Source organism: Cricetulus griseus, chromosome 3 (genome assembly GCF_003668045.3).
Source record: "Cricetulus griseus strain 17A/GY chromosome 3, alternate assembly CriGri-PICRH-1.0, whole genome shotgun sequence".
Classification (NCBI taxonomy): Eukaryota; Metazoa; Chordata; class Mammalia; order Rodentia; family Cricetidae; genus Cricetulus; species Cricetulus griseus.
This window is the reverse complement of record NC_048596.1, coordinates 221,514,561-221,538,502: the sequence shown is the minus strand read 5'-3', so window position 1 is coordinate 221,538,502 and position 23,942 is coordinate 221,514,561. Positions and strand designations below refer to the sequence as shown.

The window sequence follows — 23,942 nt, the reverse complement described above, 5'->3', positions numbered from 1 at the left end:
ACACACACACACACGAAATGACAAGTTGGGGGAACACAAGACCAAATGGGTCAGACCTTGTTACCTGTACCAGGGGACTTCCCACACTCTGGATTAGGGTGGTGGTGAAGTCCTAGTGTGACACCCAGGACCTTCCGATGTAAGTGGGTGAGTGGCAGGTGAGAGGGAAGTAAGGTCATGTCCCCTGGTCCCGTCATCTATTGGTTGTTCAGAACTTCCTATTTCTGTGCCTCTCTCATATTTTGCCAATTTCTGACACAAGAAACAGGGATCTTATAAGTGATACATTTGCTTAACGTAATGCCTGGTACACCCTTGAATTTCCAAGAGGCCCTTTTCCTCACTTAGAATAAATAAAGCAAAGTTCATCTTCCCCCCAGGCCGAGGAAGAGAACCAGTCTCTGATAGATCTCAAGATCATCACATGTCACAGAGTTCCTCCCACTCATGGTGTTGCTGAATTTCTCTGCCAGCCTTGGCCAGAGTCAGAATTTACCTGGATGTTGTGCTAAAACACAAATTTGAGCCTACCTGCTTGTGATTTAATAGATTCCTGCTAGGAATCTCATTTCCTTTTTCATTTGCCTGTATGTATGTATGTATGTATGTATGTATGTATGTATGTATGTATGTGTGTATGTATATTTACCTGTATGTATGTAGATTTCATGTACATGTGTTCATGTATGTGTTGTAGGCCAGAGGAAAACCTCAGGAAGTCTCCTCCAGGAGCTCCCCCCCACTCCAGGAGCTCCTCCTCCAGAGCTGTCATCTTGTTTTTTTTTCTTTATTTCTTTATTTCTTTTTCTTTTTCTTTTTCTTTTTTTTTTTTTTTTTTTTTTTTGAGATAGAGTCTCTCACTGGTCTGAAGCTCAGCAAGTTTGTAGGCTGGCCCAAGAGCCCATGAGCCCATGAGCACTAGGGATCAGCCTGTTACTATCTAACCAGTGATAGGATTAGAGAATACCACCATGCTTAATTGTTTTTACCTGGGTTCTGGGGACCAAACTCAGGTCTTTATGTTTGCATGACAAATACTTACCAACTGAGCTATTTCCCAGTTCCTCCTTTGTTTATTCGTTTGTCTCTGGTTTTGTTTGAGACAGGTTCTCATGTAGCCCAGGCTGACCTCAAACTCTTTATGAAGCTAATGATGAACTTGGATTACATATATATACTACCATGACTGGCCTGTGCAATGCTGGGACTGAATGTAGAGCTTCTCACATTCTATCAACTGAGCAACACACCCAGCCCTAAATTGGTTCCTAATAATATATATTCTGGTCCACAGCCTCCTCAACATTAGGGATGAAGCCATTAAAAAACAAATCCTGAATCACTCCCTCCTTTGTCCCTGTGGCCTGGAGAACTCCAGGCTAGAACACTAGAGGAACATTTCAACTGTTTAGACAGGAGTGATTCATCCATGGGTCAAGAACTCATCTATCCCTTGCCTCTCCTCCCTGACCACAAGGAAACCACAGCCCTTTACACTGAGTCCTTTATCTCTGAGCACAAAGAACACGAATGTTGCTGATCATGGGACCCAACTTCCTGTCATTAAGGAGGACATCCTACCACTTAACAGAGCAAGATCCTAAGCCAAGCCGAAGTCTAGTGATTTCAGAGTTTGCTTCCAACCTACAATTAACTAGGTCACAGCTGTAAGGGAAGAGGAAAAAAGAATTACACCCTAAGGCAGGAGGACTCACCCTCATCTGTGGCTGGAAAACAAACACTTTGTGCTTCCCCTCCCCTTCTCCATTCTCAATGCAACAAAAACAAGTATATTGGAGATGGGGTAGAAATAATATAGAGAGGCTGTAGAAGTGGTTCAATGGGTGAGAGTGCTTGCTGTGCAGGCAGGAGGACCTGGGTTCAAACAAATCCCCAGTGTCTGCATAGATGCTGGGAGGTGAGTGTCTATAGCCTCAGCACTGCAGGACAAAGGCCAGGAGATCTTGGCCAGCCAGCCTATCTGGAATGAAGAACTTTAGTTCCAGATAGAGACCATCTCAAGGGAATAAGGTAGACATCATAGAGCAGGACGCCTAATGTCCTTCTTTGAATTCTGCATGCACTTGCTAAGATACACACACACACACACACACACACACACACACACACACACACACACACACACGGGGGAGGGGTTGGGGGAGCTGATCTGACAGTCTGCTAATGTATAGTATCAAGCCTAGTTATTTAATATTTGCTCAAAATACAGAGAACATAAAGATAATCTTTGGACATACAGGCATAGTCTGCTTCCAATCTGTGTAGAGAACTTCCGCAGGACTAGCCAGAATCCAGAAAGATGTATGTTTTCTCTCAAGAGCTCCTGGGTTTTCAGAGCTTTGGAAGGTTTAGGTTTGTGAGTTCCTGGCTTGGCACCTAGAACATCTTCTAGACCTTGATAGGTACTAAGGAAGGAGAGAGCATTGCAAAGCAAAGCATAGTTTAAGTATCCACGGGATCCCAGGAAGTAATGCATTCCAGAAAGGGTCATCTCAGTGTTCTAAGTCCCTTACTTCCTCACCAATGACCACCAGCATCATGAATTTTATTCTTCATGGGGTGGGTTATCCAGTCACTACTGACCTTACCTGAATGTTCAGATAAAACGACCATGGTAAAGATAATAAAATGATAGATGGTAAAGAGAGAGAGGAGAGAGGATGGGGTGGATTGCCACAGATAAATGATAGAGTTTTCACAGAGTGGTACCTATCTTCTCTCTATCTCTGGAACAAAGTGGAAAAAGAACAATATTCAGTCTGGGGAGTTAGCTCAGTCAACCAAATGCTTGCTCTTCAAGCTGATGATCCAAGTTTGAGTCCCCGAATCCAGATAAAATAGGCAGGAGTGGTGGCATGTACTTATAATTCGTATAATCCCAGAGCTAGGGAAGATGGATCCCTGCCTAAGTGGTGGCTTCCAGGCCTGTGACTATACCAGTCTCAAAAAAAAAAAAAAAAAGATAAATAGTAGATCTTGAGATTGACACCTGGGGTTGTCTTATGACCTTCACACGTGCATGTACATATGTGCACACACAGTGTGTGTGTGTGTGTATTTGTGTGTGTATTTGTGTGTGTGTGTGTGTGTGTGTGTGTGTAAGTGAGCGGGGAGGGAGAGAGAGGTGGGAGAAGGAGAGGGAGAAGAAGGAGAAAGAGAAACAATAATCTTTGAGTAGGTGTAGACATGAGCTACTTTAGGGCCTTGACCGTTTCAAAGCATCCTCCCTGGTCCTCAGCTTCAGCTGATACTTGGAAACCTTGAGAAATCTGCTTTTGACAAGATCCCCAGTGACTCCTTTGCACATGGAAACACTGCTTACCATAGCAGTCTAGTAGAGTGATTTTCAGGAACTTTGCTTTTAGCTATGACAACCTCCCTCAGCCCCTCCCTCCAAAAAGTATCTTCAGTAGAGACAGATTCTACAAGCATAGAGGCCGGGGGTCTGAGTCTTTCCTGCCCCCTAGTGGCACATCCTACCTCCACCACTTCCCTTATAGTGGCCTAGGCTTCTATGGAGGTGTCAGGGACCCCAATACCCAGGGACAGAGGTCACCAGTGTGAGTCCTTTTCCCTTCCCTTCCCTTCCTTCCCTTGTATCACGCAGGGGCTAGAACATGTAGACTCAAGCATGCCAGGCAAGCATTTTTTCAGTGACCCACACATCCCAGTAGCAAAATATAGATTTCTATCCCCAGTACTAAAAAAGTATCTGAGCACATAAATATATAAATAAACAGAGCCAACCAATCAGACATATAAAACAAAGAGTTCAAGCTCAGATTCTAGGAATGGGCATGGGGACTGGGTAAGAAAACAAACAGGGATTGGGGTACAGGAAATACAAGATAAAGAGAGAAATAGAAGTGGCCCCATAGTATCACAGAGAAGACACAGGACAGCATTTTCAATGGCATTTTAGCTAGACATCACCAGATACAAGAAGACATCCCTTGTTCATTATAATTTAAACTCTGTATTCATATATGTGGTATTGGGACTGAACCCAGGGCCTTGTGCATACCAGGTAAATGTTCAACTGCTTCCCCAGTCCTGTTCTGCCTCTTAAATTTGGAGACAGGGTCTCATTAAGTTACCCAAACTATCCTTGAACTGACTGTAACCTAGGTGATCCTCCTGCCTCAGCCTCTAGAGTAGATGGGATCATAGGCCTACATCTTTAGGCTATGTCACCACTGTCATTTAAAGATCTGTTTACTTTACCCACCACTACTCCCTAAAGCACACTTTCTCAGTAGTTTTAGCACCAGGGTCTCATTCCAGTGTCAATTCCCAGAGAGCTGTCTGGATTCAGATTGTCTGGATTTGAACCTAGAATCTAGCCAGAGTAACCCTGGAAAATGATTTCACCTCTCTGTACTCTGTGTCTTCTTCTAAAAGTGGGTCTTTGTGGGAATCCGATACACTCATAAAGGAAATACAATCCCCCTCCCCCTCCCAGTAGCACGTCAATTACTGCATTACTTTCTAGTTTTTCCTACCCAGGCAAAGTCTTTGGGGCCTTCATAACTTTCTTTGTGTATGAATTTACTGCTGGTCATGTTCTTGAAGGCATGAGACTGATCATTCTGGAGGAAAACCTGGGACAGGAGGTATGAGACTGGGAAAGAGTGAATGAAAAGCCACCAGGGTAGTATTGCTCCTATCTGAAGGGTCACTGCCCAGTGAATGCATTTCCTTCCTTACTCACCCTGGGGGGGGGGAAGTCTGGGGATGGGCTAGAGAAGCAGGGCAGAAAATGCATAACTGGATATTTGGTTCTTGACCTTTGTTCACCCTGTGAGGCCCCTCCAGGGTGGAAGTCAGAGAGTCTGCTCTGTCTTCATCCTTGGCCAGTGTCTTGGCCACATGACTGTCATCAGGGAGCTTCGTCTTGCTTCCTGTACATTCTACTGAGCAGTGGGATGAGGGTGTCCCAATTGCCAGGCAAGGTGGAGAAATAAGATAGTGACAGCTCACATCTCAATGTCAGGGGCTTTCAGAAACTGCCAGGTAATAGAATCAACCCTCAGGATTGAGCTGTTTCTTCCTGAGTAACCCTGACTTGTGATTGAAGCCTCTTAGCCTCTTACCTTTTGTCCCCATCGTTTTTTACCCCATGAAACCAACATCAGATACTCGGTTCTGGGATTGGCTGGTTCTTGGATGTTAAGCAAAATGAAAGCCAAGTATCTATCTGGAAGGGATATAAAACTAATGACTCCCTGTTCCTCTGGAGGAGATATTGAGGTAGGTTCTAGGATGGGGAGGGATTTAGACGGAGCACCTCTAATGGAATGAACAGTTTTTGCCCTAACACTAATGTACCCTGTGAATGGAGCTTTCTTCTAGTTCTTGGCCCCGGCTCACATGACAAGGCAGTAAGCTTTTCCCAGGGAAGGGCTGTTGTTTGTGCATCTGATAGTTGGGAGCAGTTGATTACAAGAACAGCAAAAATTCCAAAGGAAAAGAAGAGAAGAGGTGTGGGAGTGAAAAGGAACCACAGGAGGCTGCCTGCATCCTGGGGGGGTGGGAATGAAAAGCCCAAACCCACCGATTCTCCAGCCTTCAGGCCAGCAAGGGTGAGATCTGGGGAAGACATGGTGCAGAGAATGGTAGTGTGTGTGGTAGTAGGGTCCCAGGGGATGCCACTGTGTGATGGGGACTCCACTACTGGGTGATCTCTGTGCTTCCCTGGAGAACCCCTTTAACTCAGGCTGTGCCGAGACTCCATGTCCCTCCAGCACACAATGGGGTGAGGTGCAGGGGCTTTGTACGGCCAGGGCTTTAACATTCCAGATGAATTCATCCCATCCTGGGAAGAAGAACTGCCTTGTTCAGACCACTGTGTTCCCATGTCTCAGCTTACCCGGAGCGGTTTTCGATACACCTGCTGAGACAGTTCCTTCTGCCAAGAGAAAGGAAGTTGTAGACTTTGTTCTACTTTTCCCTTTTGTCAATGGACTGTGTTTTCATTGTGTTGGTTTTTCCCAACAGAAGCACACACAGAGAAGAAAAAGTAGTAAGATCCCACACAGCATGGAATGAGTGGCAATAAACACATGTAACCGCGTATACAAAGCTAAGAGTGGAACAGGAAGTAAGGATAATGTAAGGCAGAGGGACAAGTGAGTTAAATGTATGACATAAATGTGAAAAGGCGTAATGGAGCTTAGGTCTTGACTTAAGTCTCAGATTTTCTGGCAGCGAAGGTAAAAATTATAAACATACAGTCACACACTATTTTCTAGAAGGAACTAATAGGATGAAATGTGTAAAGGGACACCATGATACACTACCTTTAATGGTCAATTGAAAAGATTTCAAGTGTGTGTGTGTATGTGCATGCATCTCCCTGCCCCCCCCCTCTCTCTGTGTGTGTGTGTGTGTGTGTGTGTGTGTGTGTACATTGTGTAGAGTCCAGAAATCAACCTTGGGTGTTGTTCCTCAGGAACTGGCCATTTTGGTTTTTGAGACAGGCCCTCTCACTGGGACCTGGGGCTCATTGATAGCTTTGACTATTTGGCCAGGGAGTCCCAGCAATCTGCTTGCCTGCCCCGCCCCCCAGTTCTGTCATCACAACTGTGTGCCACCTTGCCGAGCTTTCTAAGTGAGTGCTTGGGATCTACCTTAAATCCTCAAGTTACATGTGCGCGCATGAGCACTTCTCTGACTTAGCTATCTTCCCAGTCCCTTTTGTGTGGGCTTTCTGAGCAGGGGATACCTTATCCCTTCCTTCCCTTAGTTCAGGCTGTGCTCAGAACTCCTGCAACTTTGCCAGTGTGTTCAGACACTCCAGGCTCCTGACTCTGAACCTGTTCCTTTCTCCTTGAGTCCTCTGATTGCTACCTGCATGTTTTAGTTTCAATTTCTTCAGCAGCATCTATAAGACTTGTGACTCAGCCTATCTGTGGGGTTTGCTTGAGAGATCAAGGCCAGCAGCAAATTGTGGAGCCTTTCCTTGGTTTTATCGCCTATGCACGATGGCTTCTCACATCTGTGTCCTGTCCCTGGTTACTTGGTGGTCCAGGATTTGTTGTTCCATATCTTCAGGAGGATATTACCTACCAGTCATCCCCCAATAAAGATGAATTAAATCTTAACACCAAAAAAAGATTTCAACAGGGAACTGAGAAAATATGGCTCAGGTACATTGATATTTATTGTTTAATTTAATAAGGATACAGTGCAAAGGCATTAAAGTAATAAATGGCTGACACTGTCCTTGATGGGCTTCTCTCGGGTATCAGATGCCCCCAGGAAGCTATGGGTCTACTGCTGCAAGGTGGTTAATTACCAGTTGCTTTTTCTGGCAGCAGGCAGAAGGAAGGGTGGATGTTCCGAGATTAAAATTAAAGGGATCAATCTCAGCTCTGGGTACGAGTATGACAAGCAAGAGCTGACACTCAAAGGGTCCATTTGAGCAGCCTGGCTTGTCCTCTCACTCAGTGAGAGCATCATTCCTCTTTGACACTGTGGTAAGATAAAGAGCTCCAGTGGCTACAGCCAATGCTGTCATCAGCCAAAGGAGGTGTAAATCATTCAAGTCCTTGCTCAAGGACTTGGCTGACCCCCAGAATTCTACTCCATCTAGCAGGAAGCCGACGACTTAGACGGAAAAGGTTTCCATATGGTTGCTATCAACCATGTGGGGCATAAACAAAAGTCAGCTTGGTTGTGGTACAGCCTCTGTGGTGGTGGACCTGCATGCTACTGACCTGAACATCTTAGCTACAGAATCCACTGCTGGGTGATTGCTTTATTGGATGGAATGGTTTGTTCTGGCCTACTGTCTGAGATAGCGGGAAACACCTGCCTTAAACAAAAGGAGGGTGTGGCTGGTAGCAACCCTGTCCCATCAGACACTAATCAGACCTGGTGTTCACGTTCAGTTGCTTAAGTTTTCATCCTCCTGATGGTTATAATGCTGCTCTCAGCAGCCTTCCCACTTCCTATTGCTGAAGGACATGATTCAATTTATGTAAATGTATTTAGAAATTTGCATTTGACTTGTCAAAAGAATTTTTATACAGTTAATAATATTCCAATTTAGCAGTAAGATGATATAATTCCAATGGAAGGCCCAAAGATCTATTCCCAGACTAGTTTATTTGTACTGAAATCTCTCTTTTTTTATGAGCTTCAGACTCTGTGGGGAAGGAGGGAGTACACAACCACTTAGGGTGAGTCGGTATTTATTTTCTTGTGGGGAAAGTGGGTATGGCTATGTTTCACATGCAACAAATGATGGTATGTAGCAGATCTCTCCTTTGCTTTCATTATCATACATATACACATACACTGTTCCTAAATACAAGAAAATTTGAGCTGGAGATATAGCTCAGTGGTAGAGCACTTGCCTAGTATATGCAAAGCCCTGGATTACATCCCTAGAACTGGAAAAGCAAAGAAAGAAAAGGGAAATGATGATGATGATATTAGAAGAGATGCCTTAAATGTACTAGGCATGGTATACATCTATAATCCCCAAACCAAGAACTGCCACCATAGCTATGTAGCTATTATGTTCTAGGCCAGCTTGGGCTATATGGCAAGTATAGCTTTAAAAAACAAAAAGTCTAGAGTGACTAGGCTGGTGAAATGGCTTAGTGGTTAAGAGACTGGCTGCTCTTCAAAATGACCCACATCTAATTCCCAGCATCCACATGGTGGTCACGACCATCTGCAACTCCAGTTCCAGGGGATCCGACCCCTTCTTCTGGAATTTGTGGGCATTGTACATACATGGTACACAGACACACATGAGAGCAAAACACCCATACATGTAAAATGAAATGTAAAAAAGTACAGGAGCTGAGGATACAGGTCAGTTGCCAAATTCCTTGCCATGCAGACATGAGATCCTGAGTTTGGATCCCATATAAAAATCGAGATGTGGCGGCATATGTGTGTAATCCCAGCTCTGGGGAGGCAGAGACAGGCGGATTCTTAGAACTCACTAGCCAGCCAGTTTAGCTGAATAGGTGAGCTGTGAGATCAGCGAGAGACTTTGTCTCAAAAGGATAAGGGGGCATCCATCAACAAAGACACCTGGTGTTGACCTCCGGCCTCCACAGGTCTGTGCACACATATTATCTATGTGCACATATGCTCAGATCCATATAAGTATTGTCTATACTGCTCCCATAAATACAATGCCTTTTTGAAAAAGCACAAGATTTCCCTTTGAAAAGATTGACAATAGGAACACCAGGCTCAGTGTCTCTGTGGCAAAGTTGAATGGAAGCTGCCTCAATTCCAGTGTTCCTTCCTCACTGCTCTTACACTAGCAGCGACAGAAAGTTGAATCTATAATGCCTGTCTGGGGCCCTGGTTTTATAGAATGAGTGTCATGGACAGAGTCAGCCTCTAGGGTTAAGATGGAAGGATTGTGCTCCATTGATACAATACAAGATGAAATAAACTCGTTAATGGCCCACTTCTGATGAGTGGGTCTCCACAAATAGAGCTTTCTTATTCTGCAAGGTCCTTTGCTAAGATACATTAACTGTGTTTTCCTTATGCATCCTACAGCTATGTGGTAGAAAGAAAAAAAAGATACTTTTGTTTTGGGGAATGATGGTCCAATACTGGATAAGAAGGGATGCGGAGTACAAATTGAAAGATGGCCATAGAGTAAAGGGTAAGGCTGGAGATGGCTCAGTGGGTAAAGTGCTTGTGGTGTAAGCATGAGGACCTGAGTGCAGGTCTCCAGCATCCATATACAAGCCTGGTGGAGTACATCTATAACTCCAGCACTGGGGTAGGGGACAGAGATCCTCAGGGACTGACAGTGTAGAGAAATAAGATCCAGATTTAGTGAGAGACCTCATCTCAAGAAATAAGGTGGGAAAATACAATGAGGCACCCATTGTTTAAGAGCAGATTTGGTATCTGGAAAGGCTTCACTCACTTCATAGAGAGCACATTTCATTGTGGCTCCATGTTGTGCAAGAAGATGGCTAGCTCACTGGGGCCTTAATTTTTTCTTTTTTTAATTTAAAGGTATTTGTTTTTGAGATTTCATATATGAGTTTATATACTTTTTGTTTTTGCTTTTTTTTTTTTTCTTTCGAGGCAGGATTTCTCTATGGCTTTGGAGACTGTCCTGGAACTAGCTCTTGTAGACCAGGCTGGGCTCGAATTCACAGAGATCTGCCTGCCTCTGCCTCATGAGTGCTGGGATTAAAGGCGTGCGCCACCACCTTCTGGCTGAGTTTATATATGTTTATATTGTTTCCACACTCCTTCCTTTAGTTTGTTTTTTGAGGCAGGCTCTCATGTATGCCAAGCTCTCAGATTCCTTATGCAGACACATGTAGCCTTAATTTTCTGATCCCGGTCCTCCTGAGAGTTATATACCACACCTGGTTTACGTGGTCCTGGGGACTGAACCCTGTACTTCACACATGTCAGGCAGACACTCTACTACCTGAACTACATCCCTATCCTCTAAATTCTTTTATTTAATAAGGTACAAATTTCAGTCTTGAGGGCGAGCATTCTGCCCCCTGACACCAGCACCACAGGGGTTGGGATTTTAACATACACAAGGGGGAAGAGATGCAAACATCTAGGTTGTAGCAAATCGAGTTAGTAGTGAGTTAGAATCCAGCACCCACAAACATGCCCATGGAAGTGACCCTGTCCCTGCAATGCAGCAGTGTGAAAACATCTGGGATCTCTAGTGCCTCAGCTGCACTGAGATTCAGGATGTGCAATGGTGTGCAATGGGCTTGTAATGGGTATGTGATGGGTCAATTCACAAAACCAGCCCCAGATGGGGGGGGGGAGGACACATCTGACTGCCTTTAAACTTATCTTGAAATGACTTGAAGTATCAAAAAGGAAAATCCAAAAGGGCATAGCAGAAGGGGAACTATGTGTGTTGTAATTAGAGGCCTCCACATCCCCGAGGGGAAACTTTTTATGGGTGGGATCTGCACAGGGATGTTGGCCATTGCTTTCCACAGCTCAGTGGACAGAGAAGAGGAACATTTTCTTCTCCGAGGTTCATGAAGGTCCAGTAGCAAAGATTCTCCCATCAAATACTGTATTTCTTTTCCTATTTGGTTCAAATCTATTTTCTTTTACAGACCACGTCTAAATGCCCAAATTCAGAGTTCAAACTGGGACTCACTCATTTTGGACATTGCGTCACTGGTTTGTCCCTAAATTATACTTTCTAAATATATCCTGGGACTCAGCTGGCTTTTGAAGCCCTAACACAAGACATTTTAAAAACTATTTTCTCATAGGCAAAACCAAAACCAAACAAAGGAACTTTCCTTAGGTTAGAGGTCAAGGATACTGAGACAAGAGGGTGGAGTGGTAGCTTGGCACAGGTGACCAGAGGGTGGAGTGTTGGCTTGGTGCAGGTGACCAGAGGGTGGAGTGGTGGCTTGGTACAGGTGACTGCCATAAGGTGTTGAAATTGTTCATTCATCCTTTCCTTGACTACTTTTTTAAATGTAACTCAGGGGAAGGTGGATAAGCTTGAATACTGTGGCTGAAGGTGGGGATGTGCTATTTAAAAATGACCTCTGTAGGCTGGGGTGACAACTCAGTTGGAAAATTGCTTGTTTGACAAGCATGAAAATGCCTACTCTCCAGAACCCATCTAAAAAAAAAAAAAAAGAGCAATGATACTTGTACTGGGGAGGAAGAAAGAAACAGAGAGCCAGAGGCTCAGTGATAGATCCTGTCTCCAAAAATAAGGTGGAGACTAACTGAGGGAGACACCTGATGCTGACCTATGGCCTCCACACTCACACACAAGTGCCCAACATTGAACATATATATACATGCCCCCTCCACATAAGAATATCAGCCACTGTGCAATGATTCCATGGTACCATAGGGAAAAGATTCTTGGCCATCTTAATTGCCATAACCTTGGCCCCTTTTGACCCCACAATGGTCTCCAGTTCCTCTGTCCAGGACTGCCCTTAGGGAAAGTAAAACTTGTCCTGAGAGCCTCCCTCTTTTACCTGTTCTATTTCCCCTTCCCAGCATCCTCCTGACATCTCTTTCCTGACAACTGTTTATTACCATACTACCTCTCAGGTAGTAGTCTACATCGCATGTCTCTTAGAAAGAATCCTATTTGGTCCATATGAACTGGACAGACTTTCTCTTTAATTCTCTTCTTATCTCATTGGTTGCTCCTTGCTGTTTTTTCCTTTTTTTCTAGTTTATCATCATAGTATTGTCCTCCAAACTTTGGAAGGTTAGTCCTCTGACATGTATTTGTCCACACACATTCTTCAGGCAATATCTCACAGTCCTGTGATTTTAAACCATCTGCCAAGGATGTGCCTGTAAATGTTTATGTATAGACTTTTGGAGAGAACGAAAGCTCTAACTTATAAGTTTGCAAATTCACGGGTTTAAATTCTCTCTACATGGACCATTTCAAGTCACCATGCTCCTGGACTTCAATGACGAATCTTGATCCTTAACCTGATAGGATAGAGTCACCTGGGAAACACACCTCTGGACATGCAAACTGAGCATTAGTTTTAATCTCTCTCTGCTCCTTGCTGCTGTAGTGTGACCAGCTGCTTCATGTACTCTCTGCCACGCCTTCCTCATCATAATGGCCTTCAGTTCTCTGACCCGTGATCCAATAGAAGCACTTCCTTCTTAAGTTGTTTTTGTCAGAGCAATGAGAAAAACAACTAATATAGTTAAAATTGACCAGATTGATGAAGATGAGGAAGAGGAAGGGGAGGGGGAGGGAGAGTAAGTGGACGAAGTGGAAGGTGGGGGAGAAGTATCCCATATATGTGGGATTTGAGAACCAATGTTCATGACATAGATTCTTCCATATTGTTTTATGTACATAAAACAACATTGTTCCCAGAAGCCCATTGATGAATCAATATAAAGTGAACTTCTGGGCTTGGGTAAATGACTTAGTGGGCAAGAGAATTTGCTGGGCAAACCTAAGGATCTGGGTTTGAATCATCATCACTACCTGTGTAAAAATCTTGGCATGGCCACACATGTGTCTGTAACACCAGCACCATGGAGGTGGAGACAGGAGGACCACCAAGGCTTGCTGGCTTCCATGCCTCAATGGAATAATCAGAAAGTGATACAACAGGACATCCAGTGGCCTCCTCTGTCCTCCACATGTGTTTGCCCTTGCACACACATTTGCATACATCACATACAAACATACACACAATGGACCTGTTTCAAAGAAACTCATATTGTACCAGTGGACAGCAGTTATGCTGCTTGAGCATGTCCTAAGCTCTTAGGACCTGAGAGCTCTGTTGCAAAGCACTTATAAGACACACTCTAAGAACACTTGATTGATTCCGTGAACATATCTTCATTGCAGCAGACTGAAATAAACACAAACAGCTCTTCACTAGAGAAGACCAGCAGGCAGGATAGCCAGATTGATGTTTTGGCTCTTGACAAAGAAGTTCTGCATGTTCCACATGCCATGACTACAAAAGGCTGTGTCTAACTATTAAGAGTGGACTCAAAGTTCACAGCACTGCCTAGGGTAGCCAAGGATGTGCCAGGAATAAAGATTCAACTCCTAAGAAATTCAAATCTAAGTTTTCTTTTATCAAGGACCACACATTTGACCATCTTACTACAAAAATAGCGAGCAAACCCACCTCAATCTACCCATTCAGTCCTTTTTGATGGTGAAAACTCCATAAAACACAAGAACTATCTCAATTCCTTAAGCTGGCATGGGTCATCCATCTTTGCCACCATATACTTTGGGGCAGTATTCTCAATATTGGCTGCTCAGTGGAGTCACTTGGGAGATTTAAATACTGATGCCTGGATCCTAATCACTGAGATTCATTTTGGTCTGGGTGCAGTGTAGACACAGGGAACCTGCAAGGTTTCTTAGAGCTTTCCAATATAAAGCTGATGAGATAGAGATGGATGCATCCCTGGAGCTCCATCAAGCCTCCCTGCCAGTCTAGTCTACTTATAAGTTCCTGGCCAGAAAGAGACCCTGCCTCAAAACTAAGAGAGATCCTTCAATGGTTAAGTGTATGCTGCCCTAGCAGAGGACTGGAGTTCAGTTCCTTCCATCTATGTAGGGCAGTTCACAACTCCCTGTACCTCCAGAATTAAGGATCCAATGCCCTCTTTTGGCCTCCTCAGAAACATTCATATACAAGTACACACACACACACACACACACACACACACACACACACACACACACACACACGTCTTTTATTTTCCACTTAAACCTAATCACTAACAACAAGGGGAAAATGACCTTTTTTGTCTTCTGTGAAGCAGAGAATTGGAGTCCCGAGAGTCCATGATCTTTTTCTCCAGAAAGTCGTGTATTTATGGAAAGAACAAAAGTGTTCTTGAATGAGGGGGCTGGATAATAACACATGTGAATACGCTGATCTGTCTGAACAACTCTTGGCTGTCTGCTTTCAGTGGTAATAAATATCCACTAAGAGCTGTCTGTTGTATGTGTTTTGGGTAGTGTCTCACACTTCCCTGCATGAATACATTCAAAATGTAAGCACCACACACACGAGTACAGAGATGCTGTTGTATTCTGGATCCTTAAGTTATGCAGCTTAGCAGCTGGGATAATGTAATGGTTTGCAAAATAATAGACTGGCAATATGTCAACCTGGAATAACACATCGAATAATGAATGTTGTGGGTGCCATGAGGTTTAATTTATGCTGTGTTAAAAATACCACTCCAGAAATATCACACCATCTCAGTGTTTCCAAGAAAAAAAAAAAGACCTTTTCACCTAAAGTAGTCAAATAATTGTAGGAAAAGAGAATGCTTGCTTGCTTCATCCCCTACCTCCAATAAAACCATCAAATTTATATGTTTAATTTGAGCCAGGCTAGCCACTCCCACCTTGTTCCACTGAGAGGTATCTGGTGTGCTCTTAGTGTCCAGAGTAAATAAGAAAGAACATTTAGTTTCCTCGGTTTGTGTTAACATGTGAGAGTGAACACATTTTCCATCAGCAACAATGAGACTTCCAGGAAGTCAGCTCAGGAACTGAGGATGTTCCTATTTATGTCTTGCTTCTAAGGCATAGGAATGAAGGACACTAATGATAGAACTCTCAGATTTCATTCATTCTCATGGAATGGTTTATTACATTCTATTATATCCTATCTATTTATTTACTCCCCAGAACTGGGATTGCAAGTGTGAATCACACATGCTGGCTCTCTTTTAAATAGCAAAACAAAACAAAAACATGGGTTCTGAGGATTGAACTCAGGTCCTTGTGCTAGCATAATAAGCACTTTGCCACTGAGCTATCTCCCCTGCCCTAATTTTATGTTTTATAGCAGATTATGCTAGATTAGGCCAATGACTCCCTATACTAGGAAGAATAGGATGGACTCTTGGATCTGTGTTGGGCATGGCTAGCTTCCTTGACAGATTTTATCTAGAGTCCTCATATTGGTATAAAGTACATGGATGGACAGTCTGAGATCAGATATTTCTACCATTCCTGTTATGAACCAGGTGACTTGTTCTTAAGGAGCTTGTTATCCATGGAAAGGACAACTTCAATGCAGGCCATCTGTGTTACTGCAAGAGAAGCACAGAACATTGTGGCATCTATGCTTTTGTAGACTTTGCTTGGAGGTGGGGCACCAGGAAAGGCTTCCAATAGGAAATGAGCTTCATGCAAAAGGATGGGAATAGGAAGTTAAGGGGTGGGGGGAGGAGGCAGCAAGTGCCAGGTTAATGGAAGAATGTTCAAAGGCCTGATACAGCAGAGAGAATGGTACTCTAAAGGCAGAAGTATCTGCTCATGTGTGGTTGAAGTGTTGGCTAAGAGTAAGGTGGTGAAGAAGTGAGACAGCGATCTCAGCAGTTGCTGATTGTAATCTGGCATTGGTACCTGTCCTGAGGCACAGGACCACTGAAATGCTTTATGTACACCGTGATGTATCTGTCCCCAATCTAACCGAAAAGACTTCAAAAGAAGGTACAAGACTAGCAACCCCGAGAAGACAGTGATCTTAATCTGGCAGTTGGGAGGAGCTACAGGATGACAGAGATATCAAAACCGCACACACAAAGGAAATGGAAAGGATAGGCAGATACCTGGGTTCTAGTTTGGGTACATGTCCCATTCCAACATTTCTGTCTGTTACAGACCCACATACAATCCCATAAGATTTTGAGGGATCTTAGTGGGCAGTGGTGACATATGCCTTTAATCCCAGCTCTCAAGAGGCAGAGACAGGCAGATCTCTGAGTTTGAGGCCAGCATGGCCAGACTGAATTCCAGGACAGCCAGGGCTACACAGAGAATCCTGTCATGAAAAAACAAAAACAAACAAAAAAAAGAAAAAGAAAAAGAAAGAAAAGACTATGAGGGAGCTGCCCATTTTTCTAAAGTCAGTGACACTGTGACCATGATAATATCACAGTGCATTGAATTTTCCTATTTATTTGATCCTCTGCAAACAACCCTAGCTCACTGTCAATCATATCAAAGTCAAGCACTGACAATTACATTGTACATGACACTTGAAAGTGACCATGAGTGACTACACTATTGGCTTATCATTATCAATATCAATATCTTAGACTGTAATCATTCTAGTTATCAAAACATCGTAATTGGCTAGAAAATGGTATGCCAACAGCAGCCTCCTATGTCTCATGCTTATCTCTTTCCTCCATTTCATTATACTTTATTGCATTTGATTTAATATTGCGTTATTAGGAGTATTAGGATTTTAAGAGTAAGTGGCAATAGTGTGCATTCTTGTATGTACCACATTCTTCAGGCATATAGTAGGCTATCCTATCTAGGTTTATGTGAGTACACTCTATGATGTTGGTACAACAATGAAAGGATATGGCTATGGGTTTCTAAGAATGTGTGGTATCCATGTTCACTGATGCTTGGTTGTACTTAGCTCATGCTGAGGTGGGGAGCAGGCTTGTGGTGGTGGGGGACAAATTCCACTTTGGACACATTAGATTCAAAGTGTGAAGACTGTCAAGAGAACAGAGATGCTCAGTGCATTCTGGGACTGTAGGTCTATGTGTTAGAGGATCAGCAACTAGGGGATCAAGCTTTGTGTCCCTCACAGCTGTGACATCAGAGCATGAACTCTGACAGGCTACAACTTGAGAAGTCCTTGAAGGAAGAGTTCAGTGGTATCAGGGATCAAATCTAGGGTGGGAAGACATATATATTGCTCAGCTTCTGTCACAAAAGCAGAGAATTGAGGTGGCCATATCCACCATACAGGACCTACCTCTACCTCAGTTTCAAATAGCAAACTCAAACCACCTGAATTGGGCCACATAAAAAGGTTTTCTAACTTCATTTTCTCATTGACCACTGTAATAAAACACATGATTTAAAAGGAAGAGAGCGTGAAGGTGCTGTGGCTCAAGTAGATTGAGTGACATAGCACCCATGTGCATGGAGCACCATGGTGATAATTCTGTTCAGAGCCAGGCTGCCATGTCGCATGGCAGCCAGAGAGCAAAGGTCACAAGGCTTTTTGTAATGTCAAGGACAGACAACCCTAAGTTCCAGGACCAAGGGCTTATTCTGTCACGGACTATTGTGTCTGAATGGAAGATGATGCCTACTGCACCTAGTTTCCCTGTTTACATAGCATGAGGGGTAAGAGGCCCATGTTCCATGTTTTACTAGAAGCTCAGGATGGTAAGGAGAGGAGGTGGGCCTGGAGAGCCTGGAGTAAAGGCCTTTTAGTAACTTGAAGCCTTTGAGACTCACCAGACAATAATCGTTGCCAAAATGTCTGGCACTCTCTCCACTGTTACAAGGGCTAGGTGCTAGAGTCCCTGGGAAAGTGGGTCAGCCTTCATGGTCTGGAGCTGTTTACCACCTAACTATCCTCCTTTTATATAAATACATGACTTCCATTTTGAGAAGTATCACGGAAGCACTGCAGTGTTAAACGCCCAATTGGACCTGACAGGCTACCTACCATATATTCTAATTAACTTCTATCTCATTGTCCAGGAGGGAGAGGTGGTAGGTCCATCTGCAACACCCAAGCTCCAAGGAAGTGCAGGATGCTTTAAAGGCTTTAGAGCCCTTAGACCTGACTTTTAAGGCCGTGAACCTTAGCATATGCTCAGGGGAAGAAATAAGCTATGTATGATTCAAATTCAATATATTACCTTACTTGTAAATACACAATGGCAACAGACATGTAATAGGTCATATTTGGATTCCTTTATTGTCAGTATGTCTTAAAATGGTGTACAGTGAGAAAGACCAAGTTGTAAGTGCACCCCTCTGTATTTATGCAAATCTATATTTAAATATTAACTACTCATATGGAGATATGAATGATATAGAGAGAGGCTACAAGGTAACTAGCCCTGTAGTTACAGACAGTTGTGAACTGTCTGTGGTTCTGGGGATAGAACCCAGGTCCTCTGGAAGAGCAGCCACCTCAGTCATCTCTCCAGCCCCATAACTAGATTGTTGTTTGTTTATTTGTTTCTTCCTTTCAGAAGCAGTTTAATATTCTCCTCTATATTGCCATGCTGCCCAGCCCTGAGAAACACATTTGGGTAGTTATGAACAAATATCTCAGTAATGAGACATTAAAACATGTCACACAGGTTTGGTTATCTCAGAGGCAAGGTTTTTCATCATAACTGAAAAATCACATTCCACATGCACTGGGGCTGGGACATCTGGCTTCAGCTGTGATCCTAGCACTTTGGAGACTGACATAGGATTGCAATGAGTTGGAGGGAAGCTTGGATGGCACAGTGAGTTCTATAGAGTGAGACAGTGTTTCAGAACAAAGAAACAGATAAACAAAGGAGATGATGGATGAATTTGTGTGTCTGTGTTTTTTTTTTTTTATTTCTGGGCTCCAAAGCTATAAAAGAAAGCACACAGTAGGAGCTTACTACACATTAATTGGTGTAACTAGTACAGAGCAATGAAACGTGTTTCAAACTGAACTGAAGACCTACACACAACCAGAATGGCTAATGCCCTTAAAAAATTCAAATAGAAAAAAATTATAACTTATCAGAGCCACAAACTCAATCCTGCCTGGATATTCTAGACGGTTGCCCATAGGCTGAAACTTTAATTAGGTTTTCTTTAAATTAAAAAAAAAAAAAAACCCTTAACTACTGAGTAGTCCATCCAGGAAAAGCCATTTAAATTAAGGTCTGTTCCCTTTCATGAGCTGCATCAGGTAACTTTTCTATCTCATGTTTGAGATGGTTTTGGCCTGTACTTAATCTAACACGTGGGTATGACATCCAGTTCATAGAAAGGCTTGTCAGGATTCTAACAGGGAGTCTGGGGGGTTCTAAGCCACATACAATAATCCTGCCCCATGGTGGTATAGACACCAATCCCCACATGTTGAGCCGACCTCCTCCAGACAATCAGCCCATTTTACATTCATGACAGCCACCCTTAAAACTGCATATCTTATTACAAAGAAAGACCAACCCTTATTATTATTTTATAGGCTCCTCTCTGTCAGGGGCTACCATGAAGGGCACATGCTTTCAGGAAATTAACAATCACTTCAGCCAAAATCAGTTATGAACAAACGGACCCAAAAGGACTGCAATATGTTTGAAAGGGCAACAACAGCAGAATGGGTAAAGATGAGTAGAGGCTTTTAACCAATGGGCTTCATAAATGACATTGGTGAGGCTCCAAAGCACCTTAACACCACCTTCACCTCGTTTTTCTCCAGCAGAGGAAACCTGAGATGCTACGGCACTGAGACTATGTTTCGGTCACCGGAGCAGTCAGGCTCTCAACCCTGACACACTTCTCAACAAGCTCCAGGGGGACACAGCTCTACCCTCACATTTCATCTTCCCTCCGGCATCTGCAACTGACAGACATTTCCATTTCAGAAGTCTCATCCTTATCTCAGAGAGAGAGAGAGAGAGAGAGAGAGAGAGAGAGAGAGAGAGAGAGAGAGAGAGAGAGAATCACAATCTGCAGCCCTAGGAAACTGGAATTGCTCAGGAAAACAGTAGCAGCAGTAATTCTGAGCACAGTGAAATCACCATCTCCATGTCTGTAGCAACTGCCCAATGAAAACAAATAGCCGGCCACAGCCACATTGCTTACCCTCTCCACGCTGCGCCTTCTCAGAGATCCATATGGTATTTTCAGAAGTCTCTGAGGTCTGTTTGGAGTCACTGCAGTCTGAACTACCATGGTGTGGAGCTGAGAGTGAGCGTGTGTGTGTGTGTGTGTGTGTGTGTGTGTGTGTGTGTGTGTGTGTGTGTGTGTGTGTGTGTGTGTGTGTGTGTGTGTTAGCAAAGAGAGATGGGCTAGGTTCCTTCTCAGAGCTAAACTGTGGTCTTCGGGAGGTTTCCCAAATATCGAAAAGCTGAGTTTTCCTTTCAACTCTGTGAGTCAAGATGTGGTTGGTCAGGAGGTGGGGGATGGGGAGAAAGGAAAACAGCCCAAGTTCTCCAACTTCAGCTGTGAGAGCGGCACCTTCAGCTTCCTCCTTACTGTCCCTGCAGTGCTGGCTCAGGGAGAGCTGCTGTCACAGGAGTGGGTGAGCAGCGCTTGTAGGGAGAGTGATCCAGAAATGTCAACTTTGCTTCTCAGGGCTGCAGATGGCAACCAGGTCAGTTGTCTCATCAAGCCTGTATCAGACGCATTATTCACTCCACCACGTGACGCCCAAGCCCCTCGGCTGTACAGTAGGTCACATGCTTACCTTAAAAGGACTAAGAGGAATCTCCCCCCACATCTGGAGCAGAGATTAATTCAAAATCCTGCATTCTGATTTCATTCTCTTCCTAACATTAAAAAAATATTTGAAGGCTAGCAACAATACATTGGGGAGTTTGGGGTCTCTTTGGATTCATAAATTACCTCTATGAAACTGAACATAAGACATGGATACGTTTTTCCCACCACTGCTTCCAACAGAAAATGTATGCATCAAATTAATTTTGTGAGTACAGTCCACAGGAAGAAAGATGGGGGAGGGGGAGAAGGAAAACTATCTTTGCATCTATAGTTCACATGAATCAGACCAAAGCCAAAGGAGTTACATGTGCCCTGGCCTCATGCAAACGTGCTTAGAACATTTTATTTCTTTATAACTTTTACATTATTTGTTTATTTTGTGTGCCAGTGTGCATGGGGGTGTTGGTCTGAGGAGTGCCACAGTAGGGGTGTGGAGGTCAGAGGTGAACATTCAGTTTTCTCCTTCCACCTTCTTGTCCCAAGGATCAAACTCACATCGTCAGGCTTAGTGGCAAGTGCCTTTACCCACTGAAGACATGTCACTGACCCTAGGACACTCAGTTTTATGTCTGCAGCGAGCACGACTAAGTCATGTATGACTTTACAAAGCTTTGAAATGACTCAAGCTCTGCTTCATCCACATCTGCCAATTCTTTTCCAATCAAGGTGTAATTCTAACCGATGGTGCAAGGGGGCTAGAGTTTTAACTTTCCGTGGTAAGGGCTACATCATCAGCTTACCCCCGGACTCCCCCCCCACCCCCCCTCCATCACTTCACCCCCTGGAATCAGCTCACTTCCACAATAGAGAAAAATCACAAGTGACAGCTTTCCAGGATTTAAGGAATTCTGTTTGCTTCTCTTGAACAAAATTACACACACACACACACAAACACACACACACACACACACACACACACACACACACACACACACACACACACACACACACACACCCTCTGTCCTGGTCCTCATGACAGCAAAGCAAAGATCCCTCTGCAGGGATCTTGGACTTAGCCTGATGTTACTCACATGTTGGGCACTAGTTTTTATTTATTTTCCACAAACCAGAGCTCAGTTTATTAAGAGTGATGGAAAAGAAAGTTCTGTTTATTCAGACAAAACTAATAGGAAATGGGGGTGGGGTGTGAAGGGAAGAAGGGTTTTTGTGCTACTAGAGACTGAATTAGAGCAGAGATGCTCAGAGGAGTGGGGCACTGGGAGGCTGGGGAGCCGGGCTGGAACCGTGGGTAGGGTCCTCCCACGCAGACACAAACTAAAAGGCGGTTAAAGAAAGCAACGAGCCCACATGGGAAAGTCCGAATGTACAACAATCGGGCTTTGTTCATAATTGGTTCCATGTGTGCAGCCGGAGTGAGCGAGAGGGTAAGTGAGAGGGGAGAGGCAGGGAGAGGAGTCCCGTGGATATCTTTGGAGTGGGGTTTTAGGTTACATGTCATTTGTCCTCCTCTTCTCCTCCTGCCTACACTGCCCAGAGTCAGAGAAGACAGAAGCAGAGAATAAATCTGCACTGATCCTCAGTTATTCACCCAAATCTGTAGGGTCTCTTGCTTTTCCAAATGGCACGTGAAGGTGTCACAGGTTTGAACAAAGGACGGATGTGTTTTCCAAACACTTATCTGTCCAGAGCTACAGGACTGTGTCCTTCCAGCGTGTTCTGAGAGGACACAGTGGATGGCTGCCTCTCCTGTGACCCCGGCCCCAGCAAAGCCCCTGAGAGCTGACTTTATTTATATTTCAGTAAATGCAACTTCCTGTTTCCCAGGGGTATTAGTGGAGGTTTCACTGAAGAACTCGAGGCTTTGGCGGTATAGTTCAGACTGTAAGGGACACTTTGATGGACTAAGTGCAAATAAAACAGAAGCACATGTGTTCAATTATGGTTAAATACCTATGGAAGAGAATGTTAATGGAAATCAAAATAACTCTGGGCCAGACTCCCCACACATTGCAGCCCAGCACATTCCACCCCTTCCCCAGTGTGTTGGGGGCACGGTCATGCTTTCTATAAGTAGAAGTGTCTCCTCCCACTAATGAAGCCCTCCCCAGTCCCTGTGGAGTAAATGCCCACCTCCTCCTTATGACTTCAAGGCTGAGTAGTCAGCTTGCCCTGAAGTCTCTGATAGTCTTATCCATAGAATGAGACCTGTACATTTCACGTTCCTTGCTGAATCTACAGCATTTATATTTGTTGTTTATTTTCATTATTAGAAAACAAGTATGTTTCCAGGAGGAGACAGGCACTCATACTGTACCTCATGTGACCACTTTAGGAGAGGAGAAGGCATGGATGCTTTCCTGAGTTGCCAGACAATGGGCTGGGAGGTTTCCAATGGCTATCTCAATGAATGAAATGACTTCCATTATTTGTGTTTCACAGGTGAAGAAACCGAGACATATATAGTGTTTAAAAAAGGTGACCAGAGTGCCCTGATGGACAGGCAAGAGCTCTGATGTAAACCACAGTAACTGTGTAATGGAGGGTCTCACTTGGCCTATTCTACTCTCAACTCTCATAGGGCACTTTGTCAGCTTGTGCCAGTTTCACAGCCTAGAAAGAGATCCTTCTAATGGGCATACAGGGGAGCTGAAGTGTGGAGGCCCATAGGAGTGGCTCCCTTCCATTTGGACTTAGGGTCAGAGAATTCAGGTCTATTATTGCTCCTTCAAGGTTAAACCGAAGGATGTTTGGCCTCAGGTGTGGCTACTGTATGTCTTGCCTAGAAAACAGGCTATTTGGCCTAAGGTTCAGCTAATGGATGTTTGACCTAAACAGCAGGATGTTTGGTTGAGTGTGTGGTTACTTGATGTTTTGGGTTTTAAGGAAGTAATTACATTTGTTTGTTCCTTGTAGCATGCTAAGGAAGTCTTTTGACTCCCCCCTTTTGATTGGGGTATATAAGCACTTTGAGTAATAAACTCAAACTCAGTATTTACTGGATGCCATCCTGACGCTATCTTCTGTTTCTTGTCTCTTTCTTTCTTCAAAACACATTCCTCCTTGGTGAGATGGGCAGTTTCGAGGACCCCCTTGATGAGCTTCAGTGGAGAAGCTGCATGCTGAGAGGGTTAGTGAGATAGGCAGTTTCAAAGTCTCTAGATCTGTGGCCATCATGTCATCCAGGCTTGACTGTAGGTCATAGACAACC

General features: G+C 43.9%; 1 protein-coding gene across 2 annotated transcripts in view; it reads right to left on the bottom strand.

Annotated features, from left to right (window-relative positions):
• Window positions 1–20,264, bottom strand: part of Frmd4a (FERM domain containing 4A) — a 303,426-nt gene extending 283,162 nt beyond the window's left edge. For both annotated transcript variants that reach the window (XM_027405198.2, XM_027405203.2), the window contains exon 1: window positions 20,135–20,264. In XM_027405198.2, the coding sequence (XP_027260999.1) occupies window positions 20,135–20,224 (90 nt within the window). In that variant the 5' untranslated portion in view covers window positions 20,225–20,264. The remainder of the gene's footprint in view (window positions 1–20,134) is intronic.
• Window positions 20,265–23,942: the final 3,678 nt, after the last annotated feature.